This window comes from Falco cherrug, chromosome 4 (assembly GCF_023634085.1).
Source record: "Falco cherrug isolate bFalChe1 chromosome 4, bFalChe1.pri, whole genome shotgun sequence".
Classification (NCBI taxonomy): domain Eukaryota; kingdom Metazoa; phylum Chordata; class Aves; order Falconiformes; family Falconidae; genus Falco; species Falco cherrug.
This window is the reverse complement of record NC_073700.1, coordinates 34,331,159-34,355,956: the sequence shown is the minus strand read 5'-3', so window position 1 is coordinate 34,355,956 and position 24,798 is coordinate 34,331,159. Positions and strand designations below refer to the sequence as shown.

At 52.3% G+C, this 24,798-nt stretch overlaps 1 protein-coding gene across 1 annotated transcript; it reads right to left on the bottom strand.

The window, feature by feature from the left end:
* Positions 1-902: 902 nt before the first annotated feature.
* ITPRIPL2 (ITPRIP like 2) lies at positions 903-23,963 on the bottom strand. The gene is made up of 2 exons (XM_027810158.2): positions 23,951-23,963; positions 903-6,303 (listed from the first exon to the last, which is right to left on the bottom strand). Exons 1-2 carry the CDS (start codon positions 23,961-23,963, stop codon positions 4,613-4,615), a joined length of 1,704 nt encoding a protein of 567 aa, XP_027665959.2. The 3' UTR covers positions 903-4,612.
* Between the last annotated feature and the right edge of the window lie 835 nt (positions 23,964-24,798).

Below are 24,798 nucleotides of genomic sequence, written 5' to 3'. Positions count from 1 at the left end.
TAGACCAGAGGATGGTTATTGCTTCTAAGGAAACCATTAATAAGAGATAACGTTATTAAAGAGGTAAAGATCTAAATACACTTCCTCCACACTGACCTGGGTTGTTGACACTGAAGGAATGACATTTTTTCAGTCTTTGCCAGCAAGAAGCCCATTAGCCAGCTGGGCTGCCTCTGCACCGTACCGACTGCTGCCCCTTACAGAAGCTACTCCCTGCAAGGTAAGAGGCAGGCACACAAAGATCTGGAGATAGTTATTTTCAGCCTAGCTTTGATTTAATGGTTAAAAAGCTAGGGGTCTTGCTGCTATTTCTTTCTTTTAATAGGGAACATCAGTACACTAGTGTATAGTTCTGGCATCTTACCAAAGACTAATAAAGGACAGGTAACTTGCTGGCCCATCCACAAAACTCCTGCTGAGTCCTGCCTTCAGCAGGACTTTTTCCGCATTTAATAAAGCGTGACCTACGCTGTTTTGAACGGAGACGTGTCTGTACATGCCACGCTGAAAAGCTCACATGGATACTGTGAAATGAAGACAAAGTCCTAGCTCTTCATTAAGCACCAGAAAAAGCAGATTTTATGCAGCGACCTGAAACTGGAGCCAGGGAAATAAGAACTGACTTCTTAACCTCCGAGCAAGACAGCCACAAACCCCCCAACATGCTTCATTTCAAAAGTCAGCAACACCACAGACGGTGCCAGCCATGCTCTAGTCTCTCTCCTGGCTTTCCTCCCGTATCTCTCTGCACAACTCCCAAGGCGTGGACTTCCTGCTTTCCCATGGTTTTGCCACTTTAGTAGTCTCCTCCTAAAGACCACATAAACCTGCTGATCGGTTTTGTGGCTGCAGGCAGCTTTTACTGAAAAAAAAGATAAGGAATTTAAATCTTGAGGCACAGATGCTTTAAAACAGCTGTTTATTACTACAGTGAAATATTAAAACAAAACCACCAACTTTTTATGAAAACAATAAAAGTGCAAATGTATTTTGATATTAAATAGGAAATGAATGTATAAACGTTTCACTAAAATGGGCTGACACTTTGAGCCGATAAACACTTTTTTTTTTATTAAAACAATAGCAGCTGAACTTTAGTTTAATCTTTGGTCTGATTATTAACCAGCAAAAAATAGTTGTACCAAAAATGTCCATTGCAAACAGACACTTAAAATTTACATTACTCTGCAGAGATTCAAAATCAAGAGGAATGTTTTCAAGATACTTGGTCAGATAAGAAATAATGACGTCTTTGAGAAATACACAGCATTTTTCAGTACAAAATTGTCACATATAAGCATGTTGGTACTGTAAATAAACAACTTGATTCTCTTGCAGGTGTGACTCCTCTTCCCAACCAGTGTTCAGTAAAAACAACTTCATTTGCAAAGAGTCTTTGAGAAATTAGGTTGCAGATAAAGAGAACTATGATGGTGTTATTTAGCATACTCTTTCTTCTGTTTGTGTTTCAGTATACACACACAGAGGCAACCATGCTGCATCTATGATACCTTAGCTACAACCCTAACAAACACTTATTCATAACCTTGTTCTGTGTACAGTATCCATAGCTTGGGAAGAAGGTAAAAGGCCCACGGGATTACTTAGGTAGGTCAAGTTCTCTGTACACCTCCTTGCAGATTAAGCCCTATAATAGCTCCAGCACACTTCAAGTACCAGTGCTGTCACGTTTGCTGTGGAATAAGATGAATACCATAACAGAACTCAACTTTTACCAGCTCCTTTTGTCAATAGTATTCCTGAATGCATGCTTTATAACAGATAAAGAAAATATACTTAACATCTCAGTTGTACAACGAAGCCACAGGCTAGTCCAAGAGATTTTCTCAGACCTCCCACCAACTGCATGCACATTGCCTCATGGGCAGAAAGCCCCCCTCTCCTCAAGAAAGCTTGCCCAAGCCTAAGGTTAAAGCACACGTGTGTATTTTCTCCCATCACCAGCCATCATAAACTCAGAAATGCCTTGCTGAGCAAAAACTCACACTGAAGCTCTGCCCAAATGACTAACAAACCGAGGCTTTGCCTCACCGTTCAGCCCTGATGCATTCAACCACTTTGGATATACTGGCAAAGCAAAACCCACTTAAATCTCTCTTCCCTACCCTCCAATCCACCTTGCTTTCAACAGCTCTCCTCCAATTTTACCCCCATGTCTTTTGGCTTGTTTGCAGTGCATCTTCACTGAGAGTTTACCATCATTCTCACTCACCCCTCAGCCCAACCTTTGTTTTCTAAACTATTTATATTCTCCATCATCTCTCCTTGTCATCCATTTCCTGATAGTACTACATTTAAGTGAGAAAGTCCTTAAAAAGTCCATTACAGATTTCCATGTATTGCAGCAATACTAAATATACAACGAATGTGCATCCCTTTTCAGATACAAGATCACTTTTCAGAGACAGGGATGCAGTGAAGTAAACAAACCAACAGCTGACTGAAGTGGTTACGATGCCAGAATTAACAGCTAAAGGATTTTTAGGTCATAAGTTCAGGCAGCCACAATACCCTGGGCCGGTCACCTGCTCTTTCTTTGGGCAAAAGATTCAATGGCACCAACTGCAGAACGGCATCTTACTGCAAACACCAAGTAACATGAGTCTGCAAAACCAGTATGTATCATGGTCTACTACCAAAAAAACCCACCCCAAATCACCAAGGTAGCTCGCTTAGCCTTAAATACCATGTGCAAAGAACATTTGATCGATACTACCTATAAATACACTATTTATATTTGTAGAAAGAAGCACAGCGCTTCATCTATAAAAATAACCCAACTTGCGGGTGTGACCTAGGCTATAATTACCTGAAAATAAAACTGCAAGAGCAGTTGAAAAAATAGAAGTAGGCAAACATCTGCCTAAGGAGTGTTTCCATTTAGAAAAATAGATTTTTATAAAGCTTCATAGATTTCGCAAATGTTTGTTTTGTGCTCTGATGCCTAGTACTCTGAATAAAGCACACAGGTATCTCTATGTACGTCAGGGAGAGGAGGAGTACATTAGCAACTTCAAGTTATCCTAAGGCTTACCAGAAGTTACAGTTGGTCATTTTTAATTCATTTCAGACTGCTCACCTAGGACACAGTATAGTGGCTAATAAGGCACACACTCAGCTTCCTCAGTGCCAGCAATTCAGCAACGCATTTTGGGTCCTAGTAGGTCAAACACTTGAGCAGGAGACCCAATAACGCAAGGATTTGAAATTCTGAATTTGCTGGCACCCTGGGACACACATCAGGTTCCCGTACACCAGGTACCTGCATTGGGACCTAAGGACACTTGAAGAGCTGGATGCGTTGCACCTTGCCAGGTTATTCCAGCAACTGGGACACAACCAGGCAAGAAGTAGAAATTATCTGGCTGATGAATCCATACTGTAAGACTGCCACTGTACCATGAATCAGTGCTAAATAATTTTGAAGTACCTTGAAATGTTCCACTTCCTCCTCCCCACGATAAGATAACCATTTGCTATAGCACAGCACTAGAAAATCCCATCAGGTTATTTGGTCAAAACACTGCCACGATCAGACAACTGGTTAGGTAGTCATCCAAAACCCCGTTGAACTCCTACCAGAGAGCAAGAGGGTGCAGCAGTCAGCTTACAGCACTGAGAACTGAACTGGCTTCAGGTTTGTTCAAAAAAATAATACAGAACTTCTTAGTTTTGTTGTCGGTCCTTGAGGTAAAGCAAGTTCTAACCAAATAGTACTTGGAGACGGAAAAAAATAAGTCAACAAGAACCCGCAAACAAAACTCAAAGTATTTCCTTAAAAAACTGTTTTCCTTGGGATGATTTAAACATCTTTCATTTTAATAAAATACTAATGCCTCCTCCGTAGCAATATTTAGTGCAGCCAATTATCCTAAAAAGAAGGTCTTTGTGAAAATAAAGTGCTATTTGTTTCCTTTTATCTGTATTTCAAACCTTCAGTATAACCTTAACTTGAACACAGAATCGTGCAATTAAGATTCTTCATACTGTTATTGGAGAGGCTTTGCCTTTTCCCTCAAGCTTACATTAACATACACGTATTTCTATTCAGCACAATGTATTTGATTACACAGGAAATTTAAAGAACGTCATTGAGCATTTCAAACTGTGATCCACACCCATGCTCTAGTGCTCTTCACATTTTAAGAGCATCTTGGTACGTTGCGGAGGTGTGGGGTGTGGGGGTGTTGAACTTAAAGGATTTTTAAATCACAAATTGATTTTGTATCATAAAAAGCAAATCTCAAAAAAAGGTCAATTTGGCCACTAAGACAACACATTAACGTGGATTTCCAGAGATGTCAGTTTGAGCCTGTTAAAGTTAGGTTGGCAAACAATCGGCTGAACATAATGCTTCTCAGCTAAGGCACGTGCCCAGAAACTTCACAATTTTCCCATGAACATCCAATGAGATTAAAAAAAAAACCAACCAAGAATCAGGATTTTGTTCAGTTTTCTCTGGCCAGGGACAAAACCACACAACTGTATTTAAATGGGTCCCACCTTCCTCAGGCAGACATGGCCCAGCAGGCTGGGAGCGCAGGATGCCCGGCAGGGTCTGCGGGCCACGCTGGCTCACCCGCCCAGCGGCTCACTCTGCTGCAGGCTCCTGCCTGGCCTCGGCGACGTGCCGGCACGGGGTGGGCACGGGTCGCAAGTATCGGGGGCTGCTGTACATCCTGATGATGTGCGGGGCCTGGATCCAGGTGTTGATCAGCTGGAAGGCAGCCAGGTCCAGCGTGGGTCCGTCGAAGGCAGCCAGCAAGTTCACGGGGGCAGCTTCCTTGAGGAACCTGGGCAGCGGCACAGCCTCGGGGAGGCCGGTGTTGCCCAGGAAGAAATGCATCAGCACCTGCTTGCGCAGGCAGTCCCTGAGGTACAGCACCAGGTCCTCCAGCCGCTCCACCAGGAACCGCTCATCCCAGGCCTCCAAGGGCCCCCGCAGCAGCAGAGAGAAGAGGGCTGTCTTCAGCATATAGGAGGAGAGCACCCAGCCCCACTGGGAGCAGAAGGGCTCCTCCAGGCCCTGCCCGCGGAGGTCCCGCAGGCCCTTGAGGATCTGCAGGCACTTGAGGTGGCAGGAGGTGGCCGGGGCCTGCTCCTTCAGCCAGCTCAGCAGCCGCTGCTCCTGCCGCGAGGTGTTGAGGCCCCAGAGGGCCTCCGCGGCCTGCGGGCCCTGGGGCGGCAGGGCGGTGAGGTAGAGCGCGTCGCCCAGGGGGATGGCGGGGATGAGGCGCACGGCCATGGAGATGTGGCAGCAGACGTAGTCGGAGCAGGGCACGATGTGCAGCGTGGGCGGCCGCCCGGGGCAGGCCGAGAGGCTGATGCGGCAGCGGTCCTGCAGGCGGTACCGCACCGCGCCCAGGCAGCGCTGCAGGTGGCCCTGGAACCAGCGCAGCACCAGCCCCGCGGAGAGGTGGCTGCGGCCCTGCAGCTCCACGCAAAAGCCCTCGGTGAGGGGCCGCTGGCGGCGCGGCCGGCCCGCCCGTGCCCGCAGCCCGCAGACGAAGGCGCCGCAGGGGCCGGCGCGGCGCGGCTGGGGCTCCAGGTGGGGCGGCAGCCGCAGCGGCACCAGCACGTCGAAGCAGTCGGGGCTGCGCACCTTGTGCTGCTCGTAGGCGCTGCCGACGCGCACGAAGTCCCCGCGCAGGCTGAGGGCCAGCGGGCCGGGCTGCAGCCCCTGCGCCTTGGCGGCGCGCACCAGCTCGGCCACGACGCGCCCGACGTGCGCCTTGCTGTGGCCCAGCACGTGGGGCGACAGCCGCAGCTGCCGCGCGTAGAAGCTCTCCAGGGCGCCGCGCCGCGCCCCCGCCGCCCGGGCCCCGCCGGGCCTGGCTCCGCCGCCCGCCGCGCCGCAGCAGCGGGCCAGCAGGCAGCCCAGCAGCAGCAGCGCCGAGCCCTTCAGCAGCGGGACCGAGCCGGCCTCCGCCGCGCCCTCCCCGGCCGCGCCGCCTCGCAGGGCCTGGTAGAGGCAGAGGAGCGCGGTGCAGAGCGCTGCCGCCAGCGGCCACGCCACCCGCGCGTCGAGCGCGTAGACGGGCACGGCGCGGCGGGGGCTCGGGCCGCGGGGGTGGCCGCCGCCCGGCCCCGCGGGAGGGGAGCGCCCGCCCCCGCCGCCGCCGCCCCCCCCGCCCTCCTCCGCCCCGGCCGCCCCCAGCGCGGGCCGCGCCGCCGCCCCCCGCCCCGCTGGCCGCGCGCGACCGCCTGCCGCCTGCCTGCCGCCGCTCCGCCGCGAGCCGTCCCCTTCCGAGGGAAGCGGCGCCGCGTCAGCCACCCCGTGAGCTCAGAGGAAATGCCGCAGGCGGCGGGCCCTACCGCGGCCTGAGGGGCCGGGGGCGTTATCCGCCCGGGGGCCGCCCGCCCGGCTCGGGGCCGCCCGCGGGGCGGGGAGCGGCGCCGCCCGCCCCCGCCCCCTCTCCTGCCCCTGCTCCCGCTCCGGCCCCGCCCCTGCCCCTGCCCCTGCCCTGCCCCTGCCCTGCCCCTGCCCTGGCCCTGCCCTGCCCCTGCCCTGCCCCTGCCCCTGCCCTGCCCCTGCCCCTGCCCTGCCCCTGCCCTGGCCTGCCCCTGCCCTGCCCTGCCCCTGCCCCTGCCCTGCCCCTGCCCTGCCCCTGGCCCTGCCCTGCCCCTGCCCTGCCCCTGCCCCTGCCCTGGCCCTGCCCCTGCTCCTGGCCCTGCCCCTGCCCTGCCCCTGCCCTGCCCCTGCCCCTGCTCCTGGCCCTGCCCTGCCCCTGGCCCTGCCCCTGCCCTGCCCCTGCCCCTGGCCCTGCCCTGCCCCTGCCCCTGCCCCTGGCCCTGCCCTGCCCTGCCCCTGCCCTGCCCCTGCCCCTGCCCTGCCCCTGCCCTGCCCCTGCCCCTGCCCCTGGCCCTGCCCCTGGCCCTGCCCTGCCCTGCCCCTGCCCTGCCCCTGCCCTGCCCCTGCCCTGCCCTGCCCCTGCCCCTGCCCCTGGCCCTGCCCTGCCCTGCCCCTGCCCTGCCCCTGCCCCTGCCCTGCCCCTGCCCTGCCCCTGCCCCTGCCCCTGGCCCTGCCCCTGGCCCTGCCCTGCCCTGCCCCTGCCCTGCCCCTGCCCCTGCTCCCGCTCCGGCCCTGCCCCTGCCCCTGGCCCTGCCCTGCCCCTGCCCCGCCCTGCCCTGCCCCTGCCCCTGGCCCTGCCCCTGCCCCTGGCCCTGCCCTGCCCTGCCCCTGGCCCTGCCCCTGCCCTGCCCTGCCCCTGCCCCTGGCCCTGCCCTGCCCTGCCCCTGCCCCTGCCCCTGGCCCTGCCCCTGCCCCTGCCCTGCCCCTGCCCTGCCCCTGGCCCTGCCCCTGCCCCTGCCCTGCCCCTGCCCTGCCCCTGCCCCTGCCCCTGGCCCTGCCCTGCCCTGCCCTGCCCTGCCCTGCCCCTGCCCCTGGCCCTGCCCCTGCCCCTGCCCTGGCCCTGCCCTGCCCTGCCCTGCCCCGCCCTGCCCTGCCCTGCCCCTGCCCTGCCCCTGCCCCTGCTCCTGGCCCTGCCCTGCCCCTGGCCCTGCCCCTGCCCTGCCCCTGCCCCTGGCCCTGCCCTGCCCTGCCCCTGCCCTGCCCCTGGCCCTGCCCTGCCCCTGGCCCTGCCCCTGCCCTGCCCCTGCCCTGGCCCTGCCCCTGCCCTGCCCCTGCCCTGCCCCTGCCCCTGCTCCTGGCCCTGCCCTGCCCCTGGCCCTGCCCCTGCCCTGCCCCTGCCCCTGGCCCTGCCCTGCCCTGCCCCTGCCCTGCCCCTGCCCCTGCCCCTGGCCCTGCCCCTGGCCCTGCCCTGCCCTGCCCCTGCCCTGCCCCTGCCCCTGCCCCTGCCCCTGGCCCTGCCCTGCCCCTGCCCTGCCCCTGCCCCTGCCCCTGGCCCTGCCCCTGGCCCTGCCCTGCCCCTGCCCTGCCCCTGCCCTGCCCTGGCCCTGCCCCTGCCCTGCCCCTGGCCCTGCCCTGCCCTGCCCCTGCCCTGCCCCTGGCCCTGGCCCTGGCCCTGCCCCTGCCCCTGCCCCTGCCCCTGCCCTGCCCTGCCCCTGCCCCTGGCCCTGCCCTGCCCCTGCCCCTGCCCCTGGCCCTGCCCTGCCCTGCCCCTGCCCTGCCCCTGCCCCTGCCCTGCCCCTGCCCTGCCCCTGCCCTGCCCCTGGCCCTGCCCTGCCCTGCCCCTGCCCTGCCCCTGGCCCTGGCCCTGCCCCTGGCCCTGCCCCTGGCCCTGCCCTGCCCTGCCCCTGCCCTGCCCCTGCCCTGCCCCTGCCCTGCCCTGCCCCTGGCCCTGCCCTGCCCTGCCCCTGCCCTGCCCCTGGCCCTGGCCCTGCCCCTGCCCCTGCCCCTGCCCTGCCCCTGCCCCTGCCCTGCCCCTGCCCTGCCCCTGCCCCTGGCCCTGCCCCTGCCCCTGGCCCTGCCCCTGCCCCGCCCCTGCCCCTGGCCCTGCCCCTGGCCCTGCCCCTGCCCCGCCCCTGCCCCTGGCCCTGCCCCTGGCCCTGCCCCTGCCCTGCCCCTGCCCCTGGCCCTGCCCTGCCCCTGCCCCTGCCCCTGGCCCTGCCCCTGGCCCTGCCCCTGCCCCTGCCCTGCCCCTGCCCTGCCCCTGCCCTGCCCTGCCCTGCCCTGCCCCTGGCCCTGCCCTGCCCCTGCCCTGCCCCTGGCCCTGCCCCTGCCCTGCCCCTGCCCCTGCCCTGCCCCTGCCCTGCCCTGGCCCTGCCCCTGCCCCTGCTCCTGGCCCTGCCCTGCCCCTGCCCTGCCCTGGCCCTGCCCCTGCCCCTGCCCTGCCCCTGCCCCTGCCCCTGCCCCTGGCCCTGCCCCTGCCCCGGCCCTGCCCCTGCCCCTGCCCTGCCCCTGCCCCTGCCCCTGCCCCTGCCCCTGCCCTGCCCCTGGCCCTGCCCTGCCCCTGGCCCTGCCCTGCCCCTGCCCTGCCCCTGCCCCTGCCCCTGCCCCTGGCCCTGCCCCTGCCCCTGCCCCTGCCCCTGCCCCTGCCCCTGCCCTGCCCCTGGCCCTGCCCTGCCCCTGGCCCTGCCCTGCCCCTGCCCCTGGCCCTGCCCTGCCCCTGCCCCTGCCCCTGGCCCTGCCCTGCCCCTGGCCCTGCCCCTGCCCTGGCCCTGCCCCTGCCCTGCCCTGCCCCTGCCCCTGCCCCTGCCCTGCCCCTGCCCCTGCCCCTGCCCCTGCCCCTGCCCCTGCCCTGCCCCTGGCCCTGCCCTGCCCCTGCCCCTGCCCCTGCCCCTGGCCCTGCCCCGGCCCTGCCCCTGCCCCTGCCCTGCCCCTGCCCCTGCCCCTGCCCCTGCCCCTGCCCTGCCCCTGCCCCTGCCCTGCCCCTGGCCCTGCCCTGCCCCTGCCCTGCCCCTGCCCTGCCCCTGCCCCTGCCCCTGCCCTGCCCCTGGCCCTGGCCCTGCCCCTGCCCCTGCCCCTGGCCCTGCCCCTGCCCTGCCCCTGCCCTGCCCCTGGCCCTGCCCTGCCCCTGCCCCTGGCCCTGCCCTGCCCCTGCCCCTGCCCCTGGCCCTGCCCTGCCCCTGGCCCTGCCCCTGCCCTGGCCCTGGCCCTGCCCTGCCCTGCCCCTGCCCCTGCCCCTGCCCCTGCCCCTGCCCCTGCCCCTGCCCCTGGCCCTGCCCTGGCCCTGCCCCTGGCCCTGCCCTGGCCCTGCCCCTGCCCTGCCCCTGGCCCTGCCCCTGCCCCTGCCCCTGCCCCTGCCCCTGGCCCTGCCCTGCCCCTGGCCCTGCCCTGCCCCTGCCCCTGCCCCTGGCCCTGCCCTGCCCCTGGCCCTGCCCCTGCCCTGCCCCTGCCCCTGCCCCTGCCCCTGCCCTGGCCTGCCCCTGCCCCTGGCCCTGCCCTGCCCCTGCCCCTGCCCCTGCCCCGGCCCTGGCCCTGCCCTGCCCCTGCCCCTGCCCCTGCCCCTGCCCCTGCCCCTGCCCCTGGCCCTGCCCTGCCCCTGCCCTTGCCCGCCGCGCCTGGGGCAGCGTCCGCAGAGCCCCGGGCCCCCGGACCGGGGCTCCGGTGCCACACGTGACTCGTGCCCCCGTGCCGGGCGGGGTGCGCTGCTGTCCGCCCCGCGGGCCCCGGCGCAAGCTCCGCTCACCGCCGCGCCGGAGCCTGCCCCGCCACAGGGCCGCCTCGCCCGGTCACAGCCGACGGGCGTCGGTGCCCAGGGGATGGTGCGGGCACGGCGGTTCACCCACCATGCTGCGCCGGGGCGCCTGGCCTCGTCGCCCTGCAACCAGCGGCCTGCTGCGGATAACGGCGGCTGCCACAGCATCGCCCTCGGCACGGCCCCCTGGCAGGGCTGAGGACCCACCAGCATGCGTGCAATGAGCTACCCCGGGCACCATTGCAAGCCTGCCAGCGGCAGAGCCCAACGTTTGGGTCAGAAGATGGGCACAGAAGCGTTGCTGCAGCCATGAAGCCTGTGGGCACTGCTGTGGCGCTGAGCACTGCAACACACTGAACCCTACAGAAATCACCAGGGCTCCTTTGTCACTGACCCTGCATCCAAACTGCTTCTTCAGGGCACTGCAGATACAAAGAGTATTTTAGGATCTGCAATTCCTCGTCTCATATAATACATCTCTCCCTCATGGGTTGTACCATCCTCACTGTAGCTGAGCTGTGTTTCTCTGTGCATCTTTGTCCCACCTAGCTTTATCTTGAAGAGGCCTCTACAGTGGTAGTGATGATTAAACCTAGGAAACAAGAATCCCAAGCTCCTGCTGCAGCAATTCTTCAGAGATGCCAATTACCTAAAGATGCGAAGGCAGCACTTCAGTTTTAGGGTAAGGAAAGTTGTGCCACATAGTACCACATAGATCCACTCATCAAGGCAGTCTGACACATTTGCTGTTCAGGACAAGACCTCTGTATGTAGCATTTGTCCGTCACTGTATTTCTTGACCGTAGGGCTAGATTGTGTATTGCCCTTGTCATACTTACTAGAATTTGCCCCACTGCTTTCTGCATAGATACTGGAGCTCATTTCTAAACATGCATTTTGATAGAAGTATGTTAGCTCTGTCTCAGATGTTGACGGGGACAGGATCATCATCCTCGGCTTCTGCTTGTTTAATAAATGTTTTACTGAGCTGAAGATCGCTGAAGTTTAAGGGGCATCTGTGTAAGCTTTCTGTTGTGGTTTAATTTCAGGTGATCTGAGTTACTACTGCAACATGCTACATGTGCACAGTGTCATGGGCGGCCCCATGAAGGTGAAGGAGCAGTTCCTGAATATGAGAGACTGAAAGCTGAAAATGCTGTAACAAGGAATGGGTCAGAGAAACACGTGCAAGAGAAAAGCTGTACAAATGTTTGATTATGTAATTTGTCTTTATAGGAAGCAAAACATTACTTCAAGTACACAAAAATCATACTTCACAGAAAGAAGGTTGTGTTTTATAGCCAAGATGCTGCGCTCAAAGTCAAACCAGGTAACCAAAGTCAAGCAGCCTGAATTAATTCACAGGCAACCAAACCAGGGTGAGAGCTACAGAGATACATCCTAACCGCTCCAACACTGACCTTTGGAGTTACAATCAGGAGGGTTGGGGTTTGGGGTTTTTTTTATTTTAAATTAAAAATTTAATTTAAATTAAAAATAAAGCAGATGTAAAGGTAAGAAACTGTAGGCAATACTGTAACATCTCAACCAGCATAAGGTTCCATACCCCAGGACCAAGAGCATGTTTTCTGACAGCTGTGGGGCAGCTGAAGCCACAACCTTGCTACTCAAATATTGTTCCACAACAGCCATATTTTTGAAAACCAGGAAGAGAATAGCATCTTCCTTCCCCACTCCCTGTTCCATGTTTTCCTGTATTTCTTTACAAAGCCGAGTAAGAGGACAAAAACATTCATCATGTTGCTTATTGCCTGTGACCCATCACTGCAACACTTTGTTCTGCACCTCCAAAAATGTTCAAAAAGCACAGCTGTGCTGGTACGAAACCAATTCTTCAGGATGTTTATTGAAAAATGCTGCTGAACTCTATGAACCCATTGGCCCATACATTCAATTTTTACTAGCCTATGCCTTTTTACACCCTCAAGCCCAACATGTTTCACATGCCCTGAGGTCTTGCTACAGGCATACCCATTTTTCAAGACAGTCTGTGCTCTCTTTTCATGCAGGGTTGATTTGATTATCTGCGCGTCCATGCTCAGGAGACAGACAGCTACATCTGCAGGAGCTGGCACGGCCCTTTGTGGCTGTCGGGCAGCTGCTGCCCACGGGGTGACCTAGAGCTCAGCAGCATGGCGATTATCACTGTGGGACCTGCATACAGGGCAACGGCTGCAGCCTCCCAGCCAGCCGTGAGCCCCACAGGCTGGAGAAAATGCAGATGTCACCCCTGTCACTGGACCAAGCCCAGGGGCCGGCTGGCAGAAAGCGTGCGACCAGCCACCCCAGACCGGCCAGCGCAAACACTGGCTTGGCATTGCTTGTAAACGTGCCAGACGGTGCTGCTGCAGGCTCACTCAAGCTGCAGAATAACAGGTTGTACACTAATAACCGTGACCTCAAAAGCAGGACCAGAGTGAATCTACAACATTGATTTTTTACTACTGCTGTTCAAATTACCAGCCAGACCTTTCTCACCTCATCAGCCAGTGGCAAGATGAGATCTGTGGAGCCTGGGGCTGATAAAAGATGGTCAATGGCATCTTTTCCAGGTCCTTGGCTGCTGCTTCACAACTCCCTGAGCACAGGCTGGGGCTCTGGGCGAAATGCTGAATACGCCAGAGGTGGGAGACTTCACAGAGGTGCTCAGCTTTACTATCCAGACCTTACTTGGAAAGAGCCAATTTAAGAACCACTCCCTCTGCCTGCTCGCACAAGCTGAGGGCATTTGATGGCTGCTGTACCAGAACTGAAGTGTTCATGAACACAAAACTGCTTTGAATTACCAAATAGCAACAAGCATCATTCCTCATTACCCATCATTCCAGCCCTACTGAAATTGTGCTGCAGGGGCTGTATTTACTTTGGAATGGATGCAGTTCATCCACATTACCACAGCTTATCCATACTTTGCATTTTACAACCCATCACAGAGGAAAAGAAACCAAATCTTGTCTGAAGTACTTCGCTCCTCTTGTCACTTCTAGTAACAAAAACATGTTGACCTTGAGAACAAGTTGCCGCGATGCAACTTGCTTCTCCTGCATGGTCTTCCACCACCTCCCAGGAGCTGAGCCACATACAATACATCTGCTTCTGTGGTGGCTGTCAGATTTGTTTTCCTCCTTCTGTGTCTCCCAAAAAAGGAGCAGCTCATTTGTTGGGATTAAAATATCTATAAACTCCACTGCTGGCAATTTATAATGCTGATCCTCCTCGTTTTTCACTTAAGCAGTGGTCTTCTTGTTCCTGTGTAAAGCTTAAAAAAAAAAAGTTTATGAGGTTTTTAATAGCAACTGCGTACTCCAGAAAAATAATAGGTCGTACACTAATAACCATGACCTCAAAATCAGGACCAGAGAGAATTCACAACATCAATTTTTACTACCATTGTTTAAATCAGCCATTGTTTAAATATAGATGTTATCTAAACACTTGCTTCAGAATGTCCCATATCCAGGATATCCTGTTCACTAAATAAGGAATAACGTTATACTTATTCACATACAAGTCTGAGCTAAAAATAGATATCCCAGTATATACGATCTGCACGACATCTCTAGAGATTTGCAGAGGCAAAGGGAATTGGTTTTGGGCATACAGCATCCATTAAAGTTTCTCCACAGTTAGCAGTATTTCATACATTGGGATAACTGATCGGTTAATAATGCAGTTTGCCAGACACTGTCTGAGATGTAGGAAGAGCAGTCTGCACCAGCGAGCTCACCCTCTGAGTAGGTAGAAGAAAGTGGCAGAAAGCCCACACAGGTGATGGCATTTGTTTGGTGCTTTCACAATGAGAAATCAAACCTTAGCCTTCCTACCAGCTATCCTGGGCTAGTATCTGCCCCGGCGAGCCAAAGCTGCACACAGTCTACTGCAGGTGCGGGAGGAAATAACACGGGGAACGCTTCATGCACCAGATATGTACAGCTGCTCTTCTACAGCGAGTGGGTTATACCTACAACTTACTATAATGCACTATTGAACAGCCTATAGCAGAACAGTAGAATAATTGGTAGCAAAAAAATACAAGTCTGAAAGATTGGTCACTTGACTTCGTGCCCCAATCATTACTCTTCTCATTATTTCCTCTGGAAGCAAAGCTGCTAGTACATCTCCTCCCCCAGCCCACTGGGTGGTCCTGCAAGGGAGATGCCATGCTCAAAATAAGCATCCTTCACCTGCCATTCCTCTGACTCCCAGGTTTTACAGGACACTGTTGTTACAGATTTGCTAATAAGTTAGAATTAATTAACCACATTCGATTTTATAGAGTTATTTTAATAGGAATATAGAGTTATAAGAAATATTTTAATGAAACTTGTATTTGTACAGCAATAGCTGCTATGAAATCCTCTGTATAACCCCATATCAAGGCCAAAGGAATTGGTCAGAATCACCTAGTAGGAATGTTTAGAACTTAGATAACAGACTTAAGATTCAAGATGATTGTTTATATGTAACCTAGGAAAACGTACTAAAATGTCAAAATGAGAATTAATGTGAACTGGGGAGGGTCGAGTGAAGCAATTTGTCGTTACCTGCCAAGAAACAGTTACCTTAAGTGAAAGGTAATTCCGGCAGGGGGAGATCATGACCACCGACTCATATACCACCTACCCAAATCGTACCCCAGAGCCATTTCTGGACCTTTCTAACCTTTACTGCGCAGAATCGGATATGGGAGGAGAGTATGTTAATGATTTTCGGGAAATACTATGATTATGCATGAACACTTAATGAATATGTACAAATAAGTTCTATATAAGGTGTATGATCTTGAGCCATGGTGTGCATTGATCGTGAGAGGACTCACTCACGCATCCAGCCGTCAATAAAGAAATGTCTGCTTATCTTCATCACATTGGTGTCGATAAATTCTTCATTCCGAGATTTCGGTAACACTGTTAGTCACAACACGAACCAAGAGAGTCGGGCAGATATGAATCCACTTTGTATTGTGGACTCTGCCAGTCACAGCAGCCGGGTGACCGAGTCCCCGTTTAGGGATGGGAAAACAGGAGGAGGTGTCTTGCTACCACAGCCAGCTGAGGAGACTCGGCAGCCCAGGGCTGAGGAGAGCCAGACCTCCAGAGCACATACGTGGACATGGAGGAGTTCAGGGGTAGGGCTGCTACCACACACTGTCTCTTAAAATATTTTCTATTTAGTAAGTGGGATGTTCTTGCCACCTCTGCCAGTCTGTTTGCTCACGAGCTATCAGCAGGGTGTAGCACTTCTTAATCAGAAAGCCTGCAAGCAGACCAGGTCTCTATAAGCCACCAGGTCTCTATAGGCCAATACAGGATTTCCTTGCTGTAGAAGGATGGCTTCCTGAGTAACTCATACAGCAATCTCTTGCCCAAACCTACCCTTGTCGCAGACAGAAATACCCTGACTCAATGCTGGCAAGCAGTACCAGCATCAGCTGGCTCATCTCCAGCTTGTCCCATATTGTTTGAAAACCCTCAAGGGCTCTTTTTGCATAGAAATTTGTGTGAGCAGGACATTTATACTTGCCTATTACACAGGTATTCAGGAAGCCGTGCCTGTATGTTTCTAGCTAAGCAATGAAAAGGGAACAAAAACCTCCAGCCTATCTACATTTGTGTCAGCTGGCATGCTGAGTTCTGTCTGACAAGCAGTGAGCATGGGGGGCTGCCGCCACACGTCCTCCAGAAAGCTGAAGTTGCTGGCATTGCGAAGAAAGCCAACTACCGCATCGTGGAAAGGCAGCATCTTTCAGCCAGGGGAGCACAAGTGTACAACCATCATACGGAAGGGGAATCAGCAGTAATACTCTGAGGTATTTCCATGAATGGAGCATTTCCACTGAAAATGGAAACATGAAAGCTCCCTGGGTCGAGATCGTAAGTCTTGCAGCTGCTCTTTAAGGTCAGTATTTGATGTGATCCACGTTTGAATGACAACAGTCCTGTTAATGTATAGCTTCCAGTGCTGTACCTAAAGGCTCCAGCCAACAAGCCCTGCTAACTCTCCCGGGGCAGCGGAGGAGGTTTACATGCTGTACTAGTCCTTGAGCGCACAACAGGGAACAAGTTCTGTTATCAGCTTACAGCCTCAAATAATGAGATGATCCTGGCTCAGCTGACACTCCTCCTGGTAAGCCTGGGCTGGATCACCCACCCAGGGAAAAGGAGGGAAAAAGCAGCATGGGGGGAAACCTGAGTGAGGGAGATCAGGGAAACCAGCTTATCAGCACTTGGCAATTAGGGTGCAAAAAGCTGGTGCTCTGGCTTGCAGCATACGTTCGGTGCGGATGGAAGGCAGCAGTAGCTCTGGGAAGCCTTGTCCTAGACCCTCACCTCCTCCGATCACGATAGAGAAGGGAAAGGCTAATGGCTTAAAAGGAAAGTGGCCTGTAGAGAAGGAAAAGCAATCCAAACTGATAAAAGGGCCTGAAGTAGCACTGTTTTTAACCCCTGTCTTCCCAGAAGGACTGCAGCAGAGGTCCTCAGGCTCACTTCAGGGAGGTTTCACGCCACACCTACACTGGGAGCCTGGCAGCAACCCCCAGCCAGCACCATCTCCATCGGGAAGTGCCATCCCAGCGACGCCAGCCCACACAGGGTAGCATCCCCTGCACTGCTCTGGCCCACCCAATGCGGGTGGAAAGATGCTGGGGGGATGCCGCAGGCACTGCTCATCACCAGCTGAAATGAAAGCCTTGCAGCACAGTACCTGGTACAGGAGCTGTATGCACAAGCAATTGTTAAATCATGCCTAAAAATCAGCCTCACTCATGTGACCTTCCTGCTTCAAGGGGAATTCTTTACCTGCTTGGCTGCCCTGTGAGGGGACCAGCATTACAGCGCTGGAGCCCGAAATCCTGCCAGGAAGGCTAAACCTGATCTCTTCCCAGCATCCCTCTGCACCAATTTCTCAGGCTGCGCCCCTTTAACTAAGATTAAACATTCCACAGATCGATGCAAAGCAACACAATTACTTCATTTACGAGACGGCAAGTGCAGCATATACCTGTCTTTGTTTAAGGCCAGTCAGAGGAGCTCATTAAATGACAGCTATTTTTACATCTGGTGTCATAGGTTTCCTTATTATTACAGTGCCAGCCACTTGGTACGGAGCTGGGATCATCTTTCATGTCCTACCTTATAATTTACGATACAGAAGGCATCATATTTGCTCCCTGGAGCTGTAAAATACAAGTCGTCCTTCTGATCTCACACAGGTACAAATACAAAGCAAACACACCAAAACAAGAGGAACGACACAGGCTCACCCAAGGGAGACAGAGCTCCAGCCCAAACCACTCTGATAATAAGCTGCTTCAGGGCTGCATTTTATTTCTTTCTTTAGCCCCAGGAATGCATTCTGTCTCCTGTTGCCTTTGCCGTCTCTGAAGTGGTACCTGCAAATGGGGGAGGAGAACAGTGAATGCAAAAGGTGTATTTTCCCCTATCGCAGCAGCAGTGGGGACATGTCCACGACCTGGCTGAGGTCCTGCTACTGCAAACAAGTGTAATAGCCCCCAGGGCTTTTACAGTGCTCAGAGAAGCAAGCAGGAGGTTTTGCAGATGGGACATACGAGCACTTTCCAGAAGAGCAAGCAAGATGCTGAGACATCCTTCTCAGCAGCCATTGGTATCTCCTGTGCCACTGGCACAAGGCCCCTTTGGCTCCCTGGAGGTGGCTTCTCATCAGCACTGGGATCATGCTGCAGCACCCCCAAACCCCCACCCTCCCCAGCAGCAGGGTCACCAGTGCCCCTGGGATGTTTATATCCAGGTCATCTCTGAATGGAAAAGAACATGCTCAAATTAAAGGAGGACATAAATGTTGCAGAAAGCACGAGGCAGCAAAAGACCACATAGAAATTAAGTGTAACAGACACCTTTGCAGCACCACAAGTCAGGGACCACAGCCGTGGCACTGCGGTGCGCAGGCATCACCAGCCACCCTCACAATAAATTACTGGTCCTCATGGTAGCAGTAAAAAAAGGCTATTCAGGGTGGCCAAAGAACGAAAAGCTTGAATTGAAAAATAAAAAGGAACCATTACTCATCCAAAACAAGACTTCTGCTCGGATCACAGCTCTTTAAATGACACCACATTGTCCTCTATGAATCCGTTATTTCCCTCCCACCTCTCTGCTCTGTCTGCTGCCACGGTGTGACAGATAACAGAGGCTTGGGGAAAGATGCCTCAGGCTGAACAAATTTCAAGCTCCCTCTGAAAGCACTTTGATATTGAAAGTTACGCATTTTATATTTCCATACCTTTTGCTCTACTGTGGTTACAGCTTTTCTGGGATCTGATCTGATGGGAGCATTAAGATCTTATCTCTGTGGGAAGATTTTTGGTTGTTTAAGAAGTATGAAATACTGAGGGTTGCATCTGAACTCTCTAAGAGATTTCAGTTCACACAATTTCGGCATATGGCTCTGGAATAAATAATACACCCTCTTTCTAGGTACTTTTTTTGTTAGGTTTATGAATTACAAGCTTAGGAAATATATTTTAAATATCACTCCTAAATGTATTAGAGTCCAATGAATTATTCATGATGATCAAATGCTTCATTGGATTTATTTCCCTTGTTTTAATGAATCATTCATGGACTCCTGGACATTTATCTTACTTGAAGCTGTTCACCAAACACTTTGAACAAGCAATTTTGAACCAGTGGGTTTCTCAGAGACCATTTGCCTCCAGTATCCTCTGCCATTTCTAGTTTATGCTGTGCATAGAGCTGCAGATGTGCTACCACACTGATTCAGCTCCCCAAGTAGATAACTAAATAAATAGCAGAAGGCAACTGAAGGCAGGTATTTGTACCAAGAACAGGTTATCTCCCAAACAGCCACCAAGTCCATTTACACCATGTCCATTGATCAAAGAAGGGGTTGGAGGGGAGAAGTAGAAACAAACATAACTTCATTTCAGTGCCCATCTTCATCCATCAGCAAAAGGCAAACCATCCTGGTCAAAACATACCTGAATTGGGCCCAGTGGTACGTGAAAGCTCAATGGCAGCCAGGTTGCCCTCTCCTGGCCTCCAGTCACGTTGTGGGTCCTCGCAACAGGGTGACACCACCTCTCCTCTGCTTCACGGAAAACCAGCTCCTGCTCTGCACTGTGAGCACACCATTTGTCACCAGCTCACCAAGAAGGGCTGGAAGGCTTTGAGTCCAGGAAAGGTGTAAATATGCCCATGCACGCTCTCCACCCCAGGACAGCCACCGGAGAGCACCCAGTGGACTTGAAGTCGTGGCTAGTGAAATGGTTTTGCCAGCCCTCCTAAACGTAAAGGGCTCCAACAGCCACCGCCTGTCCACTTGTGGCCTGTCCAGGGCATGGGCAACTCCACACCTGAGCACAGCTCATCACTGATGATTGCAAGGGGGCCATAGCAGCCCTTATCCCTGTGAACCCTCTCTCTGAAGGCACATCATCCATTCCTCAGCTCAACAGAGACACGCAGCATTAATGCAAGACACACACTGATGTGCATTTGCATAGATACTTTCACCCACCCATCAATAACCAAAATAAATTGTCATGGTAATACTTGTACTTGGTTACCTTCAGCACAAGAGTTTGATTCTTTCTGTAAACCCCTGCAGCAGAGCACTGCTGGATCAAGGGCACAACTGGACTCGCCCAATGATTCGAATCAGCAACACCTTACAAAATTATTTTAGAAGCCAAGTAAAGCAATGCTCACAGAAAAACCAGACCTGACATGCCCAGCAAAGCAAAGCAAAATGAAACACCTAAAATCCATTTAAGAAGTTCCTTGATTTAAGGCAAATACTGATGGGTGGTGGCTATGACTTCTGAAACTTCATAGCATGGAAGTCTTCTAAACAAAGGGGCAAGAAGCAGGGGCATGGGTCCAGCTACAGAGACCAAATGGACTTGATTCACTTTGGATTCTTTATCCTTAACAAAAAAAAAACCAAAAACAAAACAAAACCAAAAAAAACCAACAAAAGAAAGCAAACAAAACCAGCTACTGAATCAAGCCCACGACCATGTGTTAGCAGTTTCAGATTGTTGACTGTTTGCATGAGAAGCAGATTAATATCTTGGTATGTGGGATAACTCAAGAACGAGTAAGTGTTACCCAAGACAAACAGGTTGAACCAAATAAGACCAGAGGGTGGTATAATTGCCAGATGCAGCAAAATTTATCATTGGTTTTACAACGTGGACAAATACTCTCTAAGAAATCTCTGTAAACTTCTTTTGGCTTTACGCTCCATTTTCATATCTAACACATGCAGTTCACATACATAATTTGTTCTCTTAGTTTCTCTTGGCTGTGACAATAAGACTTTGTAAGTGAAATGTCTGGGTTTTTTTCAGTAAATCTGAAAGACAACTGTATTAGAGTAAGTTGTTCTTAACTCACTCCAGCACAGCTTGGAATAAGTACTCGGTATGAGATGACATATGGCAGTCGTATTGTAACATAGCTTCTTAAAACAAAGGCTGTGTTAAGTATTACATGTATTTTGGTATGTGCAGGGAAGATAAAAAGGGGGGAAATATAACCACAGATTTTCTTGTTAATAGGAAAGTCACCAAAAACAAGACACAGGGCTGTCACCACTGAGTGGCGAGTTACTTCTGTTTGACAACCCAGTCAACAGAGAATAATGAGTCAGTTGGAAAGAAACAGTGAACTATCAGGTCACTCAATCGGTCACTTCAAAGCAGTCGCTTCAAGTAAGCTTCAGAAGTGTTACTCAACACTTCTGCAAACCATCCAAGCAAATATCAGGTAGGTCCAGGTGGCTTGCCATACTTTGCCTGCTCCATTTGGGATTTTTCCATGGGAAGGCTTCAGGTTAACTCATACCAGTTTACCAGGATAAATCCTCTTGCTTGTCACCAACCTGGAACATCCAGCAAGCATTAGGATTCATGCCACATCTGTTGGAGAGGAGCACACGTTCCAGCTTATGCTGTACCAGCACTTTGTGCTGCAAGTCTCTGCGTTTATGACAAATGACAAGCAAATACAGCCAGCTCTGGAGTCTGTCTATAAACACATGTACCTGTCATCTTTCTTTGCAAGGCTCAGCTGCCTGAGAACTGATCCCTCCTGCATTATCCCTTTAAACATATGCATGATGTCTTGCTACATTCTCACATTTTGTGTAAACAATAGCACTTGAGTCACTTAAAATTAAGATATAATTATTTCTCATTAGCAAGTATTGCTGTGATATTTGGGTGGGAAGAATTGAAAAGCAGACAGTTGTTACATGAAAAAAAAAAAATCACAACATTTCAGCCACCTTAGAAGCCTTCAAGTAAAATGCATTTTTCTGCCAAAATCAGAACAGTGAGGGCTGACAAGATGAGATGTGGAAGACAGCTCCTCATCCATCACTAGCAGTTAGCTTTCCAGGTCATGGTGGAATTGAGCCATTAAGTTGTACTTGCAGAACAATCTCACCAGTGATTTTAAGTCCTGGTGCTGTTCTTTTGCTGGATAAAAACCACTTAAAAGTAGCAAAGTCTGCACATTTTCACAAGATACCAGGAGCGCTCTATGGTTAGTACAGGCATCTGAGCAGTTCAACTCCTTTAAAATTTTATTTCCAGTGTATTTCTGCCACAGACTTGTTCTGTGGCCACAGGCAAGTTGCTAAAGTCTCAGGACAAATTTAGCCTGGAGTATCAAATTATCCCTGCTGGTCTCGGACTTAAGCCTAAGCATAAACTTACACCTCTAGTAGACTTGCACCCAGTAGCCTTCTCTTAACCCAGCCCTAAAGCAAAGCCCCTTTCTCATAGGAATGCCACGGGCTAGTAGAGATAAGACGTTTGTTAAATATGACAGCATCACTCCAGAGAGGACAGCAGGGGTCTGCAGTGCCTGCCTCCGGATCCACAGCCGTTGGCATGGGGAGACTCGGGATGACAGATCCAGAGAGCAGAGGCCCTGCTGTGTTTCAGCGTTTAGGCACGAGTCCTGGGAAAGCAAGTTGCGCGTGTTCTCCTTCCCAAGAAGTGGGTGCCATCCCTGGAGCATGTCTCTTCCCCCACAGAAGGGAGAAAACAATTTATCAGCAAGATGAGACACAGTTTTAAATTAGACACAGGCTACTGTTTAAAGAGGAAATTTACTTTAATCCAGAGACAGCAACAAAGATCAACGTGATTGAGTCATCTGCCTTGGCACTGCATGTCTGTTGCTCCTATAAGCAAATGCTTTTCACTCCACTAGATGTTTTAGGCGTTTGCATACACAGTGAGCAGCCTTTGACTATACAGATGCCCTCAAACCACAAACTTGACAGAAACCCACGACAGCTTGGTAGAACACAGCGGAAGGCTGGACAAGATGACCCCCAGAGCTCCCTTCCAAGCAACACTGCATGATTCCTGGGCTTCCATCAGAACATCACTTACTTCCAGTTAAGAACAAGCACAAGTAAAGGCAGTGCCATGGCCTTAATTTGTGAAACAAAAGATATTTAGCACCAAAAAAATTATCTTTTTTACTATCAGCATAGGTGTATTAATTTGCATTTTAACACAATGAAATGATGCTGCTGCCATACGGTGTATCACTGGACACAGAAGTACCATCCCCTGACCTGCTTAGGTTTGGGTTCTGCTCTGTAAGACTGCAGTATCAGGTGGTACTTCTCAAAAACACCTGATGTGAACAGGAGGCTGCATTTGTCGAAAGCATCTAATGACAACAAATGGCATTTTCCTGCCAACACAGTCGAGTTGTTCTGGAGACCTGTTACCCACTTAACCTGTTCCAATTAACTGTTATTTCACTTTACTCAACATTAAATCAGCCCCCCAACTCTAAACAGGAGCGTAACAAGCTTTCTTCAACAGAAGTTGTACTCCCAGAGTAGCAGAACTTAACTGCAAAGCTGCTGTCTCTCTCCTAAATCTATTCAGATTTTTCATCTCAGCCACTCTGGGGAAATGGAATTAACAACAGAAAAATGGTACCTTTAAGCAGCCTCCTCCCTTATCACACATATTCCTCCTCTGAAGTGGCTAATATTGTTGACTTATCCCTTTAAGTTCCCCAAGCGTAAAATACATACAGAATTCAATGCAAGTGACATGCCACAACTCTGAAGCTAGCGACAAAAAAAAGTGACTGGCACACCATTTGAAATTATATCTTCCATAAAGTCAAGAAACGAGGCAGACAAAAGGGACTGTATAAATTAAATAACCCCTAAAACACTAAGAAAAAATACAAGCATACGGTCTGTGTCATCCCCAGCATAGGAATTGGATGGCATACGCTCAGACAATTTGTAGCAAGCCTAGCTCTATTATGCTCAAGTGAGCCACACAGATTTACTCCAGACAAAGATCAAGCCCATTAGATCTGGTATTTCTTCTATCTGCAATATTTATCATCTCAGACAATGATTTAGCTCTCTGCCAAACAACCTTATGCGTTCCATTTTACATAACTCAAGGCATAAGTCCATTCAGCTTGTGTCAGCATCACCACATTCATCACAGCCACGGGGATTAGATTTTTGCCTAGCCTAGCTGCGGCAGCAAGACGCTGAAACATGTACTGGCACAGCCAGCCCTATGCCACCTTGGCATCACAGACGTGCCTTGCTGCCCTGGCAGCTTTCTAGAGCTGTTTCTGACAGGCCACAGATCTTCAGAGCTGCATTGAATTTCCATAACCATCCTTCTTGCTTCATGAGACAAGACCTGCTGTTGCCTGTTTGCTTTGCTTTGCTAGATTTTTCTCCTCCTGAGCCAGTGCAGTTGCCTACAGACGGTGCGGAGGTCCTGCTTCAGATGCTGTCAGAGCATCAGAAAAAGCCCCACTGCTCAGAAGGACACACCATCTGGCCGTGTCACTCACCTCCAAGCACCATCGTTACCCTTAATCTCTGACTCAGAGCAGCTCTGCAGAATCAGGGCCAGAGCATCCCCAGCACTGATTGCAGGAGAAAAGCACAAAAGGTAAGATGCTGATCAAGGAGCAGATAACATCCCTGTAGGCCTACACACACAGATGGATACCCTCTGCTCCTCCTCACTGAAAGATAACACTCTCCTCTGGAGGAGAAAATCAGGATCAGGCCCTTGGTTATCACAGGAGCTAGAAGGAACCCTCGCTACTTTGAGGGGAAGGATTTCATCCCACCAGATATTACAAGACCCAGTGATGTGCTTAGCTTATGGTTCAGAAGGGAGCCCCAAAACCCGAAGGCACGGTGAAGATCCTGCCATCTTCCCCACTCCTTGTTTTGAAAATGCAGCATCTCACAGCCTCCCTGTCGGATCCAAGTTCTTTTTCCTCTGTCAACAGGACCAGAGTTCATTGAGAATCACTATGATAACAGATTTGTATAAGCTGTATACTTTGGCCTCTGCCTGCCATTAACCCCTGCCAAGATGGCTCACATTAGTCAGCTTTAATTCTGCCTCAAAATAACATCAAAAAGAAACTGTCCTCGCAGCAGCTGTACAATAGAAGTTCTGTACTGCACCTGAGCATCTCTAGTCCTCCTGTAACCTTCTACCAGCTTTTGTAGACTTTCAAAATCTGAAACATTTCTTTAAACAAAAAAAAAAAGTCCCTTTTGCATGAGGAAAATGAAAAGCAACTCCATTTTCTTTGTAAGACAACAAAAAAAGAGGAACTGCCAGTGAGCAAGGATATGCACAGCCATTGGAAGTGGCAGAAGAACAGCTCACCCACACTTC